At 38.3% G+C, this 23,018-nt stretch overlaps 1 protein-coding gene across 1 annotated transcript in view; it reads left to right on the top strand.

Moving 5' to 3' along the window:
- The window catches only part of LOC136863945 (zinc finger protein on ecdysone puffs), a 259,166-nt gene that overhangs the window by 183,919 nt on the left and 52,229 nt on the right, over positions 1–23,018 (top strand). Inside the window, exon 11 of the mRNA XM_067140395.2 lies at positions 22,805–22,900. Coding sequence (XP_066996496.2) covers positions 22,805–22,900 — 96 coding nt within the window. The remainder of the gene's footprint in view (positions 1–22,804; positions 22,901–23,018) is intronic.

The following is a 23,018-nucleotide window of genomic DNA, read 5'->3' as shown; positions in this document are numbered from 1 at the left end:
GCATATCTGCACTGGTATCGCTTATGGTTCAGAAAACGAAAATTCCATCACAGTTGGAAGGATGCTTCAAGAAAAACTACGCTGAAAAGCAGCTGCTGCGTGACAAACAAGCTACAAGGAATGTTTTATCACAGAACCAACAGGTTGCGTGCAAATGTTATTGTGTAATATGATATACTTTTCGATAGATTGCTAGAGGGAAGGGCAAAAGGGGTGTCATTATCAAGACGGAAGGCGTATGCTTTGGACTTGACTCAAAATTTTTATCGTGGGCGGAGGGCAATTACTGATAATCCACTTCAAAGTTGGCACCTCTAGCCTTATGTTTCCCAATGCTCCACTGTCATAGGTTCACAAGGTGCGTTTTACAAATTACGTGGGGAGCCCATGAATTATCCAAGTCTCCTAATTTTACCTTAAAATATGCATAATATAGACATTTGACTGATGCAGTTATTGGCTTACTCTGTCCCTTCATAATATAACACCCACACACGTAACAGAATGAGTCTGGCTAATTCACACATCATTTTCTAATTCCTGACACACTTGCCATTTTCGCAACACAACAGAGTATATGAAGGTCAGACTTCCGCCACACTCACGACGCAACTGACTGGCTTCACCGCATTCCAGCTACCACGAGCTAAAAATTGACTTATCTGACCAATTCAATGGAGGGGACATAGTCGGTGAAGGAGGTTTGCATCGACAAATGTACGCAACATTAACAAAGCAAACCACGGCCACTCAAACAACAGCTGATTCGCTGTTATCACAAAGCAGCTCTGTGCTGCACTGACACATTTTCAGACCGTAAATGTCATCCTGGGTAGTATTATTTTTTCAAACGATTTGTTCAAAAAATTGAGGTAATACCTTCTTGCAGAGTGGACAAGTGTGCTGGTATAAAAGAAGAAAGGATTTTATGTGTACTAATTTGTTTATTAAAACAGTAATAATTTCACATGAGCAATGTCCTAGTTTAAAATTCTAACAGCAAAACACTAACACATAACACACAGCTTAAACTACTCTCTCTGTGGTTCTTTAGAAAGTATAAGTGAAGCATTCTACTGTATTTTACAGCTTTCTCTCTTTAAGTTATTCTAAAAGCCCCTGTAACATTCTGAAATACATGGCAATTGCTTTTATACATCATCATACTTAGGAGCAGCAATTTTATTTGCATTGTTACGGTTTTGCAGAACTACTTTATTTGGCATGATTTGTCCATTGGAATTTCTGTACTTTTTAGATCCACAATGGTCCATTCACACTCTTAATTGAATGAGTACCTATATTTTACAGTTCCAAAATCTTCCACTTTCATCCATTTGCATACCTGCCAACTTTCCTGATTTAGACGGGAGACTCCCAATTTTCAACAGTTTTTCCCACTCCCTGATAATTCTATTATTTCTCCCGATTTTAGCTTATTCTTTGGTTCATGTTTGTGGGTTACTGTAGTCATGTCCTAGTTCGTGAACCATGGGCAACGGCTGAGTGGCCTAGTAAGTGGTCCTGAGAGTCGGGATACCAGTTGCTATGGAATGGGAGTGGGCATCTCGGACATACTCTGAGTCGTGGCCCTCCTTGTGCTCAGGCGGCTATGACTATACAATTCACCGGTGGTCCATAACCCGTTAGAGGAGAGATCCTCACTTGGACTATGTGCAAGTAGGGTAGCATCCTGCTTCATGAATTTACTGAGCTCAGAACATTTTAAGCAAGCCTCGGTATGGGAGTAATGGAGTCCCACTCCCATTTGACAGGCGAGGGACTCCTTGGAAACAACTTGGCAAACAAAATGGAATTCGATGGGGAGCTATCAATATTAATGGGGCTTATGGAAGAAAGAAAGTAGAACTGGCTTAGTCAGCAAAGAGGATGCATCTGGATGTGCTAGGAGTAAGTGATATTCGGGTAAGGGGAGATAACAAGGAAGAGATAGGAGATTATAAAGTGTACTTGACGGGTGTTAGAAAGGGAGAGGCAGAGTCTGGGGTAGGGCTCTTTATCAGGAATACCATTGCACGCAACATAGTTTCTGTTAGGCTCGTATATGAGCGAATGATGTGGGTAGATTTGTCAGTTGGAGGAATTAGGACAAGAATTGTGTCTGTGTATTCAACATGTGTGGGTGCAGATGAGGATGAAGTTAAAAGTTTTATGAAGCATTGAGTGACATCGTGGTCAGGGTCAACAGTAAGGATAGAATAGTGCTAATGGGCGATTTCAATGCAAGAGTTGGGAATAGAACTGAAGGATATGAAAGGGTGATTGGTAAATGTGAGGAAGATATGGAAGCTAATGGGAATGGGAAGCGTTTGCTGGACTTGTGCTAGTATGGGTTTAGCTGTTACGAATACATTTTTCAAGCATAAGGCTATTCACCGCTACACATGGGAGGCTAGGGGTACGAGATCCATAATAGACTATATCTTACCGGGCGAGTTGGTCGTGCGCGTAGAGGCGCGCGGCTGTAAGCTTGCATCCGGGAGATAGTAGGTTCGAATCCCACTATCGGCAGCCCTAAAAATGGTTTTCCGTGGTTTCCCATTTTCACACCAGGCAAATGCTGGGGCTGTACCTTAATTAAGGCCACAGCCGCTTCCTTCCAACTCCTAGGCCTTTCCTATCCCATCGTCGCCATAAGACCTATCTGTGTCGGTGCGACGTAAAGCCCCTAGCAAAAAAAAAAAAAAAGACTATATCTTAACAGACTTTGAATTTAGGAAATCTGTTAGGAATGTACAAATTTTTCGCATATTTTTCGATGATACAGACCACTATCTGATCTGTAGTGAACTAAGTATCTCTAGGCCTAGGGTAGAGTAAGTAAAATCTGTCTGCAAACGAATAAGGCTAGAAAATCTCCAGGACGAGGAAATTAGGCAGAAATACATGGGTATGATTAGTGAGAAGTTTCTAACAGTCGACAGTAAGCAGGTTCAGGATATAGAAAGTGAATGGGTGGCATACAGGGATGCTGTAGTAGAAACAGCAAGGGAATGCCTAAGAACAACTGTGTGTAAAGATGGGAAAAGGCGAACATCTTGGTGGAATGATGAAGTGAGAGCAGCCTGTAAATGTAAAAAGAAGGCTTATCAGAAATGGCTCCAAACAAGGGCCAAGGTAGACAGGGATTTGTACGTAGATGAATGAAACAGAGCAAAACAAATAGTTGTTGAATCCAAAATGAAGTCGTGGGAAGATTTTGGTAATAACCTGGAAAGGCTAGGTCAAGCAGCAGGGGAAACCTTTCTGGACAGTAATAATCTTAGGAAGGGAGGGGAAAAAGGAAATGAACAGTGTTTTGAGTAATTCAGGTGTACTCATAATATATCCCAGGGAATCACTGGAGAAATGGAGGGAATATTTTGAACATCTTCTCAATGTAAAATGAAATCATCCTGGTGGTGTTGCAGACAGCCAAGCTCATGGGGAGGAGGAAAAGAATGTTGGTGAAATAATGCTTGAGGAAGTGGAAAGGATAGTAAATAAACTTCATTGTCATAAGGCAGCAGGAATAGATGAAATTAGACCTGAAATGGTGAAGTACAGTGGGAAGGCAGGGATGAAATGGCTTCATAGCGTAGTCAAATTAGCGTGGAGTGTTGGTAAGGTACCTTCAGATTGGACAAAAGCAGTAATTGCACCTATCTGTAAGCAAGGGAACAGGAAGGATTGCAACAACTATCGAGGTATCTCATTGATTAGTATACCAGGCAAAGTATTCACTGGCATCTTGGAAGGTAGGGTGTGATCAGTCGTTGAGAGGTAGTTGGATGAAAACCAGTGTGGTTTCAGACCACAGAGGGGCTGTCAGGATCAGATTTTCAGTGTGCGCCAGTTAATTGAAAAATGCTATGAGAGGAATAGGCAGTTGTGTTTATTTTTCGTAGATCTAAAGAAAGCATATGACAGGGTGCCGAGGGAAAAGATGTTCACTATACTGGGGGACTATGGAATTAAAGGTAGATTATTAAAATCAATCAAAGGCATTTATGTTGACAATTGGGCTTCAGTGCGAATTTATGGTAGAATGAGTTCTTGGTTCAGGGTACTTACAGGGGATAGACAAGGCTGTAATCTTTCGCCTTTGCTGTTCATAGTTTACATGGATCATCTGCTGAAAGGTATAAAATGGCAGGGAGGGATTCAGTTTGGTGGAAATTTAGTAAGCAGTCTGGCCTATGCTGACGACTTGGTCTTAATGGCAGACTGTTCCGAAAGCCTGCACTCCAATATCTTGGAACTTGAAAATAGGTGCAATGAGTATGGTTTGAATATTAGCCTCTCTAAGACTAAATTGATGTCAGTAGGTAAGAAATTAAACAGAATTGAATGTCAGATTGGTTGTACAAAGCTAGAACAGGTCGATAATTTCAAGTATTTAGGTTGTGTGTTTTCCCAGGATGGTAATATAGTGAGATTGAATCAAGGTGTCATAAAGCTAATGCAGTGAGCTCGCAGTTGTGATCAACAGTATTCTGTAAGAAGGAAGTGAGCTCCCAGACGAAACTATCTTTACATTGGTCTGTTTTCAGACCAACTTTGCTTTTCGGGAGCGAAAGCTGGGCGGACTCAGGATATCTTATTCATAAGTTAGAAGTAACAGACGTGAAAGTAGCAAGAATGATTGCTGGTACAAATAGGTGGGAACAATGGCAGGAGGGTACTCAGAATGAGGAGATAAAGGCTAATTTAGGAATGAATTTGATGGATGAAGCTGTACGCATAAACCGGCTTCGGTGGTGGGGTCATGTGAGGCAAATGGATGAGGATAGGTTACCTAGGAGAATAATGGACTCTGTTATGGAGGGTAAGAGGAGTAGAGGGAGACCAAGATGACTTTGGTTAGACTCTGTTTCTAACGATTTAAAGATAAGAAGTATAGAACTAAATGAGGCCACAACACTAGTTGCAAATCGAGGATTGTGGTGACGTTTAGTGAATTCACAGAGGCTTGCAGACTGAACGCTGAAAGGCATAACAGTCTATAATCATTATGTATGTATTTTGGTGAACTTCAAACATTTGTTTTCAAATCCTGCCATTTCAGGTTTCTTACGCCAGTGGCTAGAAGTTATTCGGTCATTGGCCGCTTTCAAACAAAATATCAACATTTATTAATGCAAGAAATGTGCTTTAATGTGCGATGTTTATTGAAACCTGTATATCGCGACACTTATGTTGATCGTCACTATCTCTTTCTCGCGTGCTGTGTTCGTGCTCGTTCACACTGCACATCAGTCTAGTCGATTCTAGAAACTATTAATAGTCGCTAGATGTGGAGTCTTTTTTAGTAATTTAGTGACAGAATTTCAGTGTTAATGACTAGTGACTTTATATACCGATTTTCAGCAAATTCTCTTCAGCCGTTTTCTTGTGATGAGCGTACATATATACATACAGACAGAAATTACAGAAATTAAAACGTGCATTTCCCCTTGTTACTGTGGTCAAGATCGCTGCAGAAATATCATTCTTTTTAAATTCTGGGCAATGTACATACAAAACTCTTATTTTATTTTTACCGAGATAAATTAAAATTAGTCAGGATTGTCTCCAAATGGCTACTCACTGGATCATCATAGTATTCCAGCTATTCGATCCCTGCTCTGAGGCAGTGATTGGAATGAGCAGTGTGCACACTTAAACGGAATAATTACACAGGAGTGTTTGTGGTTGTCTGCGACCTGGTCGTTCTAGCTCTGGAACTTTGAACTGCTAGATCGACACCGTAGTACTTTTTGTTAAAAGTGAGAAAATGTTTTGGTTTTCATTTTATTGAATATTTCATATGACAGAATTGCTTTTAATCATGACATTCGTATTGACATTGTAATGACCTATGTTGACTTCAGTTGGGAAAACTTTAAGGACAGTCTTTATGAGAATTCCATAGCGAAGCACGGGTACATCAGCTAGTTGTTTGATACAAACAGTATTGCGTTTCGCATAATCGACGGGCACTTGATACAATATGTTAATGTATGCATTTGCTAAGTAGTGGCTGATTCATAGGTGTGGAATTCATGCTATTTTCGGAAGGCTTATAACAAGTGTCATAAATATATCATAGTACTCCATTGCGCAAGACATGTAGAATAAGTAGTTTTCACCAATTGTATATCGTGATTTTTCCTGCTTTTCATATCAAAATCTCCTGATTTTTGGTTTTGTAAAGTTGGCAGGTATACATTTGACATCTCTCAAAGACGCTTTTTTTTTTCCTGTTGTACTTTTCTTTCTGTCCATGAGACCTAGAACATTTCATAGAACACATACATTAAGGAACTTGCCTTTCATTCTTTTTACCGTAAAAGGCTTACTTTTCCGTGCCTGTGTCATTAATGTTCAGTATTCATTCAACAGTAAATATTTTCCCTCTTTCTTACTTCCTGTTTAGTTATTGCAAAATCCCAATCAGAATCCATGAATGTATCTCCCACCTCTGGATATTTGTGTTGAATAGTTTCTATTTTCCCTTTCTGTACAATATATTGCACCACAGACACACGACCTGAAAATTCTTATTTTGACCAGCTGCTGAATCACTCCAAGCTATAATATCCTTTGAGTTGTAGATGGAACTATTATTTTCTAGGAAAGCTAGTGAGCCAGAGTCCTTAAAGATTTCATCATCATCACAAATTGCATTATTTTCATTATTGCTGAAATCCTCTACCAAACGGTAACATTATAACCTCTGTTACAGTGGTTTCCTTATTAGGATCATTCCTTTCTGAAACATGCATATATCATAAATTAGTATCATATTACTTAATCCAATCCTTGTTTAAATATGATCTTGAAAGGGAAACTTTGAACATGGAGTGTATATTACATGTTCTTACCTGAGATTGATATATTTTCATCTTCATTAACACTGGTTCCATGTCACTAATAGTATAAGTATTCTCTACAGAAATGTTGCTGGTATTGGCACCCTCAATATCATTTTTGCTTGAATCGTTAAGAATATCTAGAGCTAATTTAACAAGCTTCCTTCCTCGTTCCATTCTGTTACTACAAATGCCACAATAATGGGAAAATGGAACAACAATGAAGTTCGTTCTCTCTCTCTCTCTCTCTCTCTCTCTCTGTGTGCGTGTGTGTGTTTTTACCAACAAGACAGTTGCAATTCAGCTAGCGAGGTGAACGGACGTAGTGCTGAACGTGCGGGAAGTACAGGAGTGCGCGAGCATGGGAGTGTCAATTGAACAATACAGATGTGCTATAGGCAGATGGCAGGCCCGATGTAGGAAGAAGTCGTTACAAACGGTGAAAAACGATATCAACATCACTCCTACAGTAGTGTCATTAGTTGTAGTGATGGTACTATTAGTGATTGGCGGAGTGGAGATGAACCCTGGCCCAGGACTGACATGGGACGATATTGAGAAGATTAAAGAGGTCATGCAAGAATGCCATACAGAAAAGACCAAAGAAATGCTACTAGAACAGAAAAATGATTTCAAGGACTTGAAATCATTTATACATACAGAACTGAAGGGTATTAAAGAGAGTGTATTACAAAACAAAAATGAAATATATGGTTTGAAGAAGAAAGCACTGGAGGTAGAAGAAAAATTAAGGAAACTCGAGGAAAAAGAAAAAACACGGTCGAAAGAAGAGAGGAAGAAAAACATAATAATCTACGGATTGGCAGAACCAGGGAGAGAGAACTTCAATGACTTGATAGATAGAGTACTCTCTCTAATCAGAGAGAATTTGAAAATAGAGTGCAATGATAGTGATATTGATAACGCCTTCAGATTAGGAAGAAATATGGGAAAAAGACCAGTAAAAGTCTGCATGGTATCTGGTTTGAAGGCCCGTAACATTTTGGAAAACACCAGAAACTTGAAAGGCACGAAGATATGGATAAAGAAAGATCTCGACAAGGAAGAAATGGAGAATGTACGAACACTACGTTTTCATCAAGGAAAAGCTAGGCATTCGGGACTAAAAGCCTTTATACGTGGTAACAGACTTATTATATCAGACGATTCGTGGAGCAGGGCATGGACAGCTGGTCAACTACGTGAGCTAGGGCATTGTCCTGATACGTCAGATAAGCGGAAGTACAGCAGTACAGTGAGCGACGCCAGCACTCCTGAGTCAACAGGTACGTGTGCAATCCTACCAAGCAGGGACAACGAACTGGATGTTGTGACGACAGAAACCGGACATCACCAACCCAGGAGATCTACCCAAGAAGGAGATGTGATCCAGAGAAAGCATGACACCGCAGGGAGAAAAGAAGAAAAGAAACGTAAGCCAGCGTTAAATTTAAAGGACATATGGGCAAAGAAAGGATTGACTAGGTCAGAGGAAGCTAGAGGGTCAGAGGAGGAAATAATTAGTTCCCCAAGTGGATCTCTTATACAAATAGAAAAACCACGAATAACGAGAAGCAAGGCCCTGGTAGCAGCAGATATACCTATGAACAAGTAACTAGACTGGGTAGTGGGATTAATCAACATAGAGGGTATACTAAGTAAACTGGGAAATGATGAATTTATAGATTTAATGAGAGAGAGTGAGATTATTGGGATAGTAGAGACATGGTTGCCGCCTAGTAAAAATGTGATAATACCGGGATTTAAGGTCTGGAGTAAAACAAAATATAAAAGGAGTACGAAAGGGCGTCACCCAGGAGGGATAACAGTTATCGCAAAAGATGAAATTTGCAAACAAGTGGGGATATGGGAATCAGGATGTGAGGAAATGATCAGGGTCAAAACAAAAAAAGGAAATCAAAAGGGGAGAGATATGTTTATTGGCTTTGGCTACAACCATCCATCGGGGTCCCCGTTTGAGAAGGAAAATTTCTTTGAAGAACTCGTCGACGCAGTAAATCAGATAAAATTACTAAATGAAGAAGCAGGAATAATTATAATGGGGGATTTTAACGCAAGGGTTGGCCTAAATAATCCATTATACGATAAAGAAATCGGGGAAATATTAATAGAAAAAAGGAGCAGCAAAGACAAAGAGTGTAATAAAAATGGAGAGAAATTATTAGAAATATGCGCGATAGAGGAATTGTACATCTTAAATGGGGGATGGCCAGGAGATGAATCAGGCAACCTAACATATATAGTTGAGCCAGGAGGGAGTGTTATAGACCTAGTACTGGCATCTAGAGAGGCTTTAACTCTTATTAAAGAAATCCAGGTAAAAAATTGGACAGCGTCTCATCATTTCCCAGTTGTTATTCGGCTACTGAGAGAGGAAGATAATAAAGTAGACAAACAATTCTTTAACTATGAACAGAGAAAATTAGTAAGATACAGGTGGAATGAGGAAAAGAGAGAACAATTTAGAGATTACTATAGGGGTAAAACCTTTGAAATTCTGAGAATAGGCATGGAGTATATGATAGAGGATAATAACCTAGATGAGGCAATAAGAATGCTTGAAAGATCAATAGAAGTAGCTGGTAAAAAAATGGTTGTGAGTAAGAGTAGACAATATAAAAGAAATGTATGGTATACGGAGGAGTGTAAAGAGAAGAAAAATCAAGTGATTAAGGCTTTAAAAAGGTATAGAAATGAGGGATCTCAGGCCTTACGAGTAGATTTTTGTAACCAGAGGAAAGAATACAAAAATTTAATAAGCGATAAGAAAAGTAAATGGCAGGACAAAGAATCAAAAATATTACTAAAGTACTGTAAGGAAAATGAAACAAAGAAAGTATGGAACAAAATTAGCACAATATGTAAGGGTTATAAAAGCTATGATCAAGTAAAAATATCTAATGAGGAATGGTTAACGTATTTTAAGGGGTTATTAGGGGGTAAGGACACGTGGGTAGAGAACAGAAACGAAATTGGTATACTGAGACAAATGGAGTGTACGCTGCCTATACTAGACGATATAATAACCACAGACGAGGTACTAGATGTAATGAAAAAAGGGAAGGGCGGAAAATCAGGTGCTGCTAATGGAATTACGCATGAATTCTGGAAAGAGATAGGTAACAACGGTCAGATGATTGAAATAATAACTAAAATATTCAATAAAATATTTGAGGGAAGAAAAATTCCAAGATCTTGGCAGGAAGGAGTAATTTGCCCGATCTACAAAAGAAAGGGAGAAAGAACGAATACGAACAACTACAGGGGGATTACATTGTTGGACTCACTAAGTAAGATCTACACTGGGATTTTAGCGAAAAGAATTATGAAATGGGCAGAAGATTACTCTATTCTCTCGGTATACCAATCAGGATTTAGGAAAAGAATGAGAACTACTGACAATGTATTTATAATCAAAACGTTAATGGATAAGTACATAAGAAAGAAAGGTGGTAGACTATACATCGCAGCTATAGACCTACAAAAAGCTTTTGATTCAGTCAGCAGACGGGCTGTCGTTGTGAAGCTGGCCGGAATAGGAATGTCAATGAAAATGATTAAAGCCATAGAAGAATTATATGCCGAAGTAATATGTTCAGTTAAAGTCAAAGAAGATGTAATGATAGGAAAGATACACTCGAACATTGGACTTAAGCAGGGATGTAAACTATCACCAATACTGTTTTTGCTTTTTATTAATGATGTAATAGAATGCCTAGCGGAAGAGAATAATACTAGCCCTTGCTTATACAATAAAGAGATCCCCGGTCTAGTCTTCGCAGACGACATCCTGCTGCTCTCACTAACAACAGCAGGTATGCAAAGTAACCTCAAAAAATTGGTGGAATACTGTAATACATGGAATTTGAAAATAAATACCAAAAAAACAAAAGTAATGGTTTGCAAAAGAAGAAATAAATTAAAAAGAAATGAAAGGCGATGGCTGTTAGATGGTGTTGAATTAGAAGTTGTAAATAAATTAGAATATTTAGGAATAATATTTACAAAGAACGGGTTGTGGAAGGAACAGATACGCCATGCAAAAATAAAAGGTGTGGCCGCCCTATCAAGTATAAAGGCCTTAGAAAAGATGATGCCTAATTTGCAATACAAAGTACATAAAAATGTTTTTAATGCCCTCGTGGTATCAAAAGCACTGTATGGGGTTGAAATATGGGGTATAGAAGTTGATAAAAAAGAACTAGATATCATAAGTAACAAATTCTGTAAAATAATAATGGGCCTACCAGAATGTGCAGCAAATAGTGGAGTGAGAACTATATGTGGAGATATCAGCATCCAAGCAGACATAACTAAGAAAATAGTAAAATATTGGTTAAGATTAAAAAGAGGAGAGGGGAGGGAAATATTAATTCTAGCCTACCAGCACCAGATGAGACACTTGGATGAGAATTATTGGTTATCGAAAGTAAAAGGTATGCTAGACAAAATAGGAATGGGGCTATATTGGGATAAGGAGATGAACGGTAAAGAAAACAGTTTCATTAAAATATTAACGATTAGAGTAAAGGACATAGAGAAACAGACGATCAGAGCAGAATGTGAAACCAAAAGAACACTAGTAGAATTCTGTGGCATTATCCAATATATGTCAATAAGAAAAAATAGAATCACAAATAGGGAACTAAGAGGTGTGTTGTGGTGGCTTTTGGGTTTATACAAAAATAAGGGAATAAGTGAGAACCATAACGTAAATCAGTGTTTATTTTGTGACGACATAATGGGAGAAGCTCATTTACTGAGAACATGTAAGGGAACGGAGGCACTGAGAACTAAATACCTTGGAGATGAATATAAATTAAAAGTAGAAAGAGAGAAAGAATTTTATACAATAACCAAACTGTTAAATAGAGAATGGATCACCCCAGGAAAACTAGCTAAATTTTTCTGTATTCTAAGAAACATGTGGAAGAAAGAAATTAAAATGAGATTAGTAATAACAGAAAGTAATAACAGCACTGGTAAATGATAGTAAATGTAATATACATGAGCACGATGATGACTGTACAACAAGAGATCTCGGAAATACTATAGTTATAAGTTTAGGACTATGTTTCTCTTGTAGTTGTTCAGTGTTCATTTATATTAGATATTGTATATTGCTAAGTAACAGATTTAATTCAGCAACATGCTAACAGTAATGAGTTCCTTACAATGAGGTCGTTTGCTGTGTGTTAGCCTGTTTTATTTGCTGTGGGATGGTTAATTAGTTTGTTTTGGCTGCTGTAGTATAGTAGAGTAGGGAGAGGAAGAGATAGGCTTACCTATCTCAAGCCCAGTGCTGACTCAGCACTTCTGCATGTGCAGATTAGAGTAAAGTGTGATGACAATGAAAGTTACAAGCGCAGCAGAGAGATAATATGATGATTGTACAACAAGAGATCTCGGAAATAGCAGAAATGTATGAGTTAATAAGATTTTGAGAAGTATATAGCATAAGGAAACGAAAAGACACTAGCAATAACCACAAGTATTGTTACTGTTAAACAAGCACGTGCGTCAAATATAGTAATAGTAAGGTACATGGTGGCATTTAAGCATGTAGAGGAACAGATTGATATACCTGTAAAGGTTATTTAAATGCCTGTGAAGGTGCTTTGTGACTTGCCTGAACTGGTTTCACATAATATGTAGTATCCGCTGGAAAGTGGGTATTCACACTTATTTAATTTACTTCTGCTGTAAAGCACAAATGTGTGCCTTTGTTAGTTTGCCGCAAGGTGAGCAGTTACATTGTTTGATAATGATCCGTTTTTTTTCTTTTTTTTTTTTTTCGTTAATTTAAGTGTATATATAAATTAAGGTAAGATACATGTTGTCCTAGACAAGATAGCAATGCTAACGTTTAGGACAAAACAAATTTTATTCAGTACACTAAACAAATGTAAGAGGAAAATGTTAATTGTTAAGCATGTATCAAATTGAACAAATTGCAATAAAAGAGTACTCTCTCCCATAATTCCGGAATCCGGAACTAGGGGATGGGCGTACTCCATTCTATTCTATTCTACCAACAAGAATAGCTAACCCTGTCAAGAAGGTGTTATTTCCAGAGTTGACACCTTCTTCCAGGTAACCATGCCAGGAAGGTGTTATTTCAGAAGTTAACACCTTCTTATGAAATCAAAACTGTTGACACCTTCTTCCATGTAACAAAATTGCACTTTTCAGGCAAATATCTCAGCCACTGCTGACATCTGGAGCTTTTTTTTTTTACACTATAAGAAAGAGACTTGAGTTGACTTCTTGCATAAAGAAAACTTAACTTTTTTTAAATTTAACATCTTGCACCAAGGTCTTCAATTAATTGCCCGTAGCACCAAAGGTTTATAAACAGGACTCACACAAGCAGGTAGTAAACAGAGCTTTTTACCATGTTAACTTATGCGCGTAAAATGAGAAAGAGGAAACAATGCTATTGTGGTTGTGGTGGTGATAAGCTTTCTTGTATTATCAGTTTGTGAACCCATTTTGAAAATGTTTTAAAGTCAGAAGCCATGTATGTTCTTATTGTATCCCTTAGGAATAATGTTAGCAAAACCTAACAGGTTTAGCAAGTAAAGACTATGGACATGAGTACTGCTATCAAATTTTTCATTACACAGAAATGATCTTGCTGTTATATTGTTCTAATAGAATCACATAGTGCCCCTAAAGTATGCAAAACTCTCCATTTAAGGTTAAATAATGAATTTGGTTGAAAAATCATTCTCTATCACATATCGGCTTCACCCCAATTTAAAAAAAATCAAAATCTCATAAATTTTTGCTATTTTTAGGAGCCACCTGAATATGCAGCTGCTGCAACAAAAGGATAGGGCCACTGCTGCACACAGTCAGAACTAAATCATTATTGAGGTTGTTAGTAAATATTTGTCATTGGAAGAGTTAAGTTTCACAGCTCCATTCAAGCTTAAAATGGTGAAATTCACGGAATGAAATGGTAACAGAGTACAGGGCCAGGAGTTTTCTGTTCACGAAATGCAGCTGAGAAATTGAAGAAAGCAGCGAGTGGAATTAAAAACACTAATTCCTCCAGGCATGTTTTTGTGGCCCAAAACTGAACAAGTTTCCATGTGTTCAGGAAGCATTACTGGAAGGGGTGAGCGATGTGGAACAATGAATGCAGTGTTTTCCACAAAATGTTCCAACTAATATCACAGGACACTTTGTTCCTGCAATATTCTGGGAAGCTTATTCAAGGCAAGTTATGGTTGGATGACTTTATTAAACATAATAACCTGTCATTGTGTTGGAAAAAGTCTTTGTGCCAAAATCTTCCTAAAGACTGGACCTATTAAAGTTAAAGAATTCCACAAGGATGTAATCAGGTTAAGGCAGCAGAACTCGCATATTCTCTCACAGATCAGCACTACTTACCAGACCGCTGGTGTATTTTGACATGCCAAGGAATGTTTTTGAGAAGAGAGTCACAAGTGTTCCAGTTAAAAACTACCGGCAAAACAAAGTTACGTTGTACGGTTATGTTGGCCCTTATTGCCGATGGGCACGAACTATCGCCATACATTATATTTGAAAGCAAGACATTACTGAAGAACATCACGTTACTTACTGGTATCCATGTATGTGATAAAGTAAAAGGCTGGATGGATGAGAAAATGCTGTGCAACTGGATATGTTCCGTGTGGCAGCGAAGGCGTGATACTCTGCTCGGAAAGGAGTCCGTATTGTGCTGGACAACTTTAGAGGCAACCCTGTTGATGCTGTGAAGCAAGGAGTCGGAGCTAATAAAGCCGATCTTGCTGCAATTCCGGGCGGTCGAACATCAATCTCCAACCTTTGGACATGTTAGTGAACAAGCTCTTTTAAGACCATTTGCGGCGTAAATATATTGTGACTGGATAGCTGCTGGAAACTGTTAATGCCAGTATATGCCCATTGTTTTGCTGAAGCATCTATCACTCCAGCTGATTTGTCAATGGATCATTCAGGCTCAGGGTAATATAACAGATGCAATAGTTTGCAATAGCTTTGTGAAACCTGGGATTTTCAATGTACTTGACAGCACCAAAGATGATGGTGTATGGATTGACGGAAACTGGAATGATTCCGAGAGTGACCCGGACATAGACAAAAGTGGAACCAGCCACTCTGGTAGCGATTCCAAGTAAGCATCCATATGCAGTGATTTCTTTTTATGAATGATATTGGCACTGCACTATTAGATTTCCCTAGGTTTTTTAAATGTAAACATTTCAGTCCCTCTGCAAGTGTTGGAATGCAAAAAACTAATGAATAGCCTTCCTGAGCAGATTTAGTCTTTCTTTGTGTTTCGTAAGTTTGTAAATAAAATCTTTTTGAAAATATGTACCTCTAAAGAAATGTTGGAATATTGTGGGGTAAGGCATCTTATATGGTAGGGCGTGTGTACTCCTATGGTAAATGATATACACACAAGGAATTTAAATGCTTGTTTACAATACACCAGATGTTGCTGCCTACAGTCTGTTCAGCCTAGGGTGAACTATAGCTACTCGTCCACGATGCAACTAAAATGGCATGCAACTTCGATTTGAGCAAGAAAAGTTGAGTGGCTTCGTGTAAACAGTCATGCAATTCGAAAAGTTGCACACGCCACTCGAATTCTGCGCAACTTCCAAGTTGCGTGCAAAGTCAAAAGTGGCATTGTGTACACAGCGAAAGAGAGAAAGTTGCGCCATCTGAAAGTGGCGTGAAAAGTTTAGATCATTTTTGTGGCGCAACTTTCTCACGTGGCCGTCTGCTGTGACATTATACTGATGTTTGAGAGGTTCACACTCGGGAATAAATTAACGTAAGTACTTACCTGTATATCCTTTATTGTAAATGAAATATAACATGCCTCAAAATAGATACCCATCTTAGTAATAATTGCATAATTTACGTAAGTTCATTTACAGGTTACAATGTCTCAGAACACGAAATGAACGAGGGAGATGACGAGAAAGCTGATGTATTTAGTTGAAACATAAGAATGTTTATGGGAGGTTGAGGCAACGGACTACAGAAATAAACAAAAACGGCAGAGAGCGTTCATCACGATGTAAATAGCAGCACAAACTTCAGATATTAGACGTGAAATAGAGCATGTCGGTATCAATGACTGACAACTGTCACCTGTAACAAAACAAAATGTAGGAAATTACAATAAGCTAAAAGAAATGATTCCTTATGTGTACTGTATAAAATCCATATTTTTTTAAAAATCGGCGTACCTGTTGCTAACAAGGCGATCCGTTGGTGATATTCATTTTCTCATTAGTGTGTCTTTCTTCTGTACCAACCGCGCTGCTCTTCTCAGCAGATATTCAAAATCAGCCGCTGACTTTCGCAGGATATTCTTGCAGAAGACTTGGTCTCCCATGTACAATTCCTGTAGCAAGTAATTAACAACACCACAATGTTCACAACCTAAAATCCGTTCCCTCATCCAACATTTCCGTCTCGTTCTTTCTCGTCTTTATTTTCGTCGCCATAATAAAATCAGCGATAAGCAAGCCGCCGATAACACCTCACCAGAAGACATGCTTGCTACTATAAACACTCACATCCGTTAGAACAGCTGACTAGGAAAGTTGCATGCGAGAAAACTTGCGCCACTTAAATAGCGTGGTGTAAACACTCGGTGCAACATTTCCTTGGGCGCGCAAGTTTTCGTGTTGCGCAACAAGAAAAAAGGCAAACTTGCGTGCTGTGTGTAAACAGGGCCTGCCATTTTTCTTGCGCAGCACAAAAGTTGCATGCAAGTTTTGTTGCATCGTGGACGAGTACCTTATGCCATGTCAGGTGAAGACTGATGGTAGTGTATACAGTGCAGTAGAAGCTTCAGCTAGTATTTACATTTCATGAGCAATGCGTATTTCCCAGTTTGGCCGAGCCAGAATTGTGGCATTGATTCACTGTGAATATACACAAGCAGCAGTATCACGCATCGTGTGTTACCCACCCAAGTGCAGTCTAATAAACTTGGAAAAGGTACCGTGAGAACAATGATGTGACTGACAGACCAAGGTAAGGTCGACCAAGGGTGACACCACGTCAAGATCGATATATCCTCATAACAGCACAATGGAGACCAACTTTGATTACTTATCAATCACGAGATGACTTAGAGGGAAACTAGGGTCATTGTATCTGTACAAACTAGTATTGCCCAATTAAGGTAATTTTGACTGATTAGACATGTTCCACTAGAGAATCATCATGATTTTGAGAGGAGAAGTTGGGCCATCCAAAATCTTAATTGAGGGTTGGATGAATGGTGTAATGTCATGTTAGCATATAATACATGAATACCACTTAGGCCAGATACATGTCGATAAATAGTGTGGAGACGTAAAGGATATGGTGGAAAGTACCAGCATGTTCAGAAGGTGCATGTATTCGTAGGTGGTGGTGTAATATTTTGGGCTTGGATTATGTAGGGTAGTTGTACACCTTCGATACCTGTTCGAGGGATGTTAACTTCAGCGATGTACAGATGAAATTCTTTGACCATTTGTACAACCCTTTGAGGATGAATATTATGCTGAATTTTCATTCCCTATAACGCTCGCCCATTTGCCAGCTAATTGACTGGATATGAACTGCATTGAGTATTAATGGGACAGGCTGAAAATGGCAGTTTTTGATCATTCCACAACCTCCACAGGTAATCCCAGAACTCTGTAGAGTTGCCCAGATGGAATGGGACCTTTTTCCTCAAGATGACTTCAAAGTACTGATCACAAGCATGCTACAGCGTGTCAGAGACCTGGACAATGCCAGAGGAGGCGATACATGTTGCTAGGGCAGAGTGAAGAAGGGACGTCCTTCACTTAAAACACAATTGTAAACTTCCATTATTACTTTTTGCATCAGATATTAAAAGAAAAACATGACTTTGCATAGTTCTAAATTTTGTGGTTGTGAGACTCTGTGATGCAATAAAACATTTCTGTATTGAGAATTTTTTGTGTTATTGACTATGCCGTATTATTAACATGACCATAGTAAATGCGAGGTGCACTGCCACCTCAGGCAGGGTATGCGATCAAGCTTGCAGTGGCGTGGCAACAACAGACATTGCATTGCATCTTAGTTACTCCAAACTTCTTGCAAACTTCTAGTGAGACAAGTTCAACAATGCATGCAGCATTACTCATTTCATACAGTATGCATTTCTGTATTGAGAATTTTTGTGTGTTATTGACAATGCATTAGTAACATCACCATAGTAAATGCAAACTGCAATGCCAGTTCAGCCAAGGTATATGATCAAGCTCGCAGTGGCATGGTAACAGTAGACAGTGTACTCTCCCTCCGTGCTAGCATTTATAACAGTGCGATGCATGGCATAATGCTTAACCAGCCAGTGACTTCACAATAGGGTGAAGGGCAAATTGCAAACAAGGCACATACAAAAACAACTGATGCAGGAACACAGCACACACATGTCCCACAAGTTCATCAGGCTGACTACAAATTTGACATCTGATTTGCAGGTTAGAAAAATAAATCTATGGTTGAAGTTATTTAGCCTACATACTCGCCTTTTGTCTTGATATGCAAGTAAGCTGGTCAAAACCGGTCGTCCTTTGAGCATGCTTCCTAAGTAACGTTTTAAGGTTCGACTATTTACTCGGCACATTTTATAAAGTCACGTGGTAACTTGTTTCAAGTAATTGGACTGAACACACATGGGCTGGATATTATAAAATAGCAATTAATATTTTCTGAGTACGTGATGTACAAAGTGACAGCATCACCATTTGCTCCCAGTTTGTCATATGTTTTTTTTTTTTTTTTTTTACTGGCAGTGAGCTGTCTGAAACAATGCTAATTAAGGCCACGGCCGCTTTCTTCCAACTCCTAGGCCTTTCCTATCCCATCGTCGCCATAAGACCTATCTGTGTCGGTGCGATGTAAAGCCACTAGCAAAAAGAATAAAATAAAAAATAAAACAATCCTGAAGTACATGGAAACTCCAGCTGGACCTTCCAGTCTTCAAATATATCATTTTCATTTTGCATCTTTTTGCATTCCTTGCTATTTTTTCATTTTAAGAGCATTTTTGAGTTTGGTAGATTTTTTTGGTCATATTTTAGAGAAATCTGCCTTTTTAGGTCTTTTTTGTCCCCTTCAATTAGGTCATGTCACAGCTTTATGTGAGGGAGTTACGGCTCTCAGAGTTAGGAATAAGCTAGTAGCTGATACAAGATAATTTAAAATATTGAAATAAAATATTTCAGTATTGCTATTAGTAGTAAAGAATATAGCTTGGATGCAGAAGGTTTTGGGGGTAGGTATACAGATGCTCTTGTTTTTGTCGCAAACCAGTTATTAGTGGAATGTTACCTGCTCTGTTGACAAAGGTCAGCTGTAGTGTGGTAGAAAGGGGAAGAGGTGGATATTCTTGTCTCAATTCCGCACAGTTCACGGCGAGAGATATTAGTTAATTGCTGCTTTCAAAATGCCTAAAGTGAAACAGTGTATGTCAGTGCATTTAAAACAACTAGTATCTGAATTTGGTGACAGTGTGTTTTCTACCGATGGAAACATATTGTTTTGCAAACTGTGTGGAACTAAAGTAGCTGTTGGAAGAAGATTAACTGGAACGCAACATATTTGTTACGATAAACACAAATAAACCTGCAACTCAGCGCTTACTTCCTGCAAGTCCTCACAGTTCAGTAAAGAATTGTGTGATATAATTGTATCTGCAAACATTCCGCTGTATAAACTCAACAGCCTGAAATTACGTGGAGTTTGGAAAAACATACGAATCAAGAAACACCAGATGAATGAACTTTACATAAGAATGATTTGCCGCAGAGTTACGAAGACACATTAAACAAAGTAAGATCTGAAACTTGCGGGAAGAAGATATGGGTGTCAATTGATGAAACTTCAGCTGCTATGGGGCGTTATATAGCCAAGGTTGTGATCGGAACTTTGGAAGTGCATACACCACGTGAAATATTTTTATTGACTACCAAAGTGTTAGAAAAGACCAATTATTCTACCATATCAAAACTGTTTGATAGTGCTGTTTCTCCTGTGACCTGAGGGCATCAAACATGACGATGTACTTTTATTTTTAACTGATGCTGCACCGTATATGGTACGAGCAGCTAATTTATTGAAGACACTCTATTCTAAAATGGTCCATGTTACATGCCTTGCCCATGGACTGCACAGAGTTTGTGAAGAAGTAAGGGCTCTTTACCTCAGTGTAGACAGGCTTATAGCAAATGTTAAGAAAGTTTCTTAAAAGCACCCTTGCAAGTCGCACGCTTCAGAGCTCAAGCTCCAGACATTGCATTACCTCCACAACCTATCATAACATACTGGGGCAAACGCGTTTATGTATTATTGCGAAAACTTCAAGTTAGTGAAGGAAATAGTGCAGAGTTTTGACAGTGAAGAAGCTGCAGCAATAAAAATTGCCCAGGATATGCTGTCTGAACCAAACATTGAAGGTAGTTTGGCATTCATAAAATCAAATTTTGCCTTTTTGACAGCAACAATCACATCATTGGAGGAAACGGGCAAAGAAATGGTTGATTCCATTTCCTTAATCAACTGGGTGGAAACTAGTGGGATCAACAATCGTGCCAAAATTGCTGCGGGTATTGCCTCAAAACTGAAGAAAGTGCTGGACAAAAACGCCGGGTATAGAACATTATGCAAAATCTTCGACACTCCTGGTGAAAACTACTGCATGGATGGGATTGAGGAGGATTTAGCAGCAAACGACCTTCCTCACTTCAAGTAAGCTCAGTTCTTTGCATCAGTTGGTGTTGAACGCAGCTTTTTGAGATATAAAAACTCGTTGGCTGATAACCACAGATCATTTACATTTGACAAAATCAGAATGACATTCATAATGCAGTGCAACTCAGACTAAAGTGAACATAAACCTTTTGTTAAATGCTAGAAATCTATTTTGATTTACTTTTCAGTTTGAGCTAAGGTGTCTTTTTTGAAATACTGGTGAGATTATTATAAGATCATTTTCTTCATTTTATAGTGCATTTTTTGAATTTTTAGGTCATTTATTAGTAATTTTTGAAAATTTTAAGTGCATTTTTTAAACATTTCTAAGGCATCAGCATCCAGGTCCTAGTAATGATGTACCATTAATAGGCTCCTTACTTTTTGGCGAAATAAAATTATTTCAGTGTTAAAAACTGACACCAGTTTGGTGGGTATTTCATGAAATTGTCATACAGATCGTTGTTTCCTGTGAAATCTCCCTCACACTATGCGGTAAATCTACCTACATTTTTTATCTTTGTTATTAATTCTTACAACCAAAGATACAAAATATTACAAAAACAAAATAGATATAAATCTCCGAGGACTTGGAATGAAGTTACGTGAATCTGTCCTGTAATGCAAATTCATACATTTTTCTTTACACCTCAAATTACTTGTTTCCAAAGTACAAACAAAGCATAATTTTGCCCTCCCTGGAGAAAGTATGTATGTCTAGCAGAGGTTTCCAACGTGTCTGCATGAAAATGAAATGACATCTGTGTGTTTGCCTTCCCAAAAAACATGTTGAAACTTTTGGGTGGAATTTCATGAAATTTTGTTGAAATCTTCTTGGAGGGATCTCTTCCAGTCCAATACCTGACCATAATTTTTGGTAAGCAATACATTTTATTTTTCTGTGGATAATTTTCCCAGAATTAATGGTTGCATCAACTACATCTATTTCATTATAACTTATCGCAATAATCTGAGGGCAAATGAGATTTCTTGCCCTGGTTCACAGAAATCAATGTCGTCTGCAAACAAGTCGTGCTCATGTATAGCCTATAGTGCATGTAATATGCAAGTCAAACGACAGCTAACATTTGGCGTGCGCACAGACTATTTTCATTGATTGCTTCGGGTAAAGGGTAGCATGGGAGATACTTAACGTTTCTATTTTGAACCAATATTGAAATTTAAACTATCTTGCTAAACATCGTCTGAACATTGTTTATGCAACGGGACATAGCGCGTTGTGTAGATGTCATTTAGACATTGTCTAAGGTTTAAAACTAGTATTATTGTTTCTGCAATTGGCCCTCCACACGCTTCATGGTTATTCACACAATAAATTAGGTTTTGCAAGTTCATTTTTGCTAAAATACAGTACTTGAAGTACCTACGTCATATACTAGCGAGAAAGAGGATACGGAAGTTCCGTGCTTATCTCTTTTACCAAAGAGACGGCTCCCGACAATTAAATTCGGCCACGGCCCTCAGTGAAGTTTTACTGAAATTGCTGCTCGTTTTAACCATGTTTTTGTGCAATTTTTGCCATACTTAGACATTGGATGTACCAGTCTCAGCCCCTGTTAACACATTGGAGATGGCCACATTTAAATGTGGTATCCTCCAGAAATCACAGGATTTTTAATGGTAGTTCAAATGCTTTCAACGCTAGGGAAAGCAATTATTGTTAAAACTCTTGTAATATTTAAAAATATTGCCCTCTCCTCTATACATGGAAATGAGTTTTAATTATAATAATGGTACAGAAATTTAATTCTTGAGTTCTGTTTATTCATAAGATTCTCCGCAAGAATCGAGATAGGGATGAAGAGTTGAAGTAATTCGAAGTAATTCTAAAATTGGGAGACAGCACAGAAAGATTCCAAGAACATCAAGAACTCTTTCTTTGCTGATGCCATACAAAGTAAACATTTTTTAGGTTATTAAGTAACATTGTTGGTTATTTGGTACATTTACTTGTTTTATATTGTGTATTACTCTTGTAGGTTATCAGCCTGATTTTGACTTCTTCTTTGCTAGAAGTAAACCAGTCACAACCAATCTTTTAACAGCCTTAGCTCTCATTTTTGTTCAAATTTTGCATATTGTGCTTTTTAACATTGCCTTGTTTCCTGTACTAAAGTGTCATTTTTTCTTAGTGAAAGAAGAAATTTTGGCTGACACTCCTGAGGAAGGAGCTTCTTACCTCAACATTCGTCGTATTGTGCCCAAGTACAATCCAGATGCAGGCTTTGGTAAGCTATTTAGTCTGTTACTTCTTAAGAAGTAGGTTTTGAGAAGAAATTTCTTCTTACATTGGTAAAAACATGATCTTGTATCATTACAATTTGATGTTAGAATTTCTTACTTTAA

Source organism: Anabrus simplex, chromosome 2 (genome assembly GCF_040414725.1).
Source record: "Anabrus simplex isolate iqAnaSimp1 chromosome 2, ASM4041472v1, whole genome shotgun sequence".
Classification (NCBI taxonomy): domain Eukaryota; kingdom Metazoa; phylum Arthropoda; class Insecta; order Orthoptera; family Tettigoniidae; genus Anabrus; species Anabrus simplex.
This window is presented reverse-complemented; position numbering and strand designations above follow the sequence as displayed.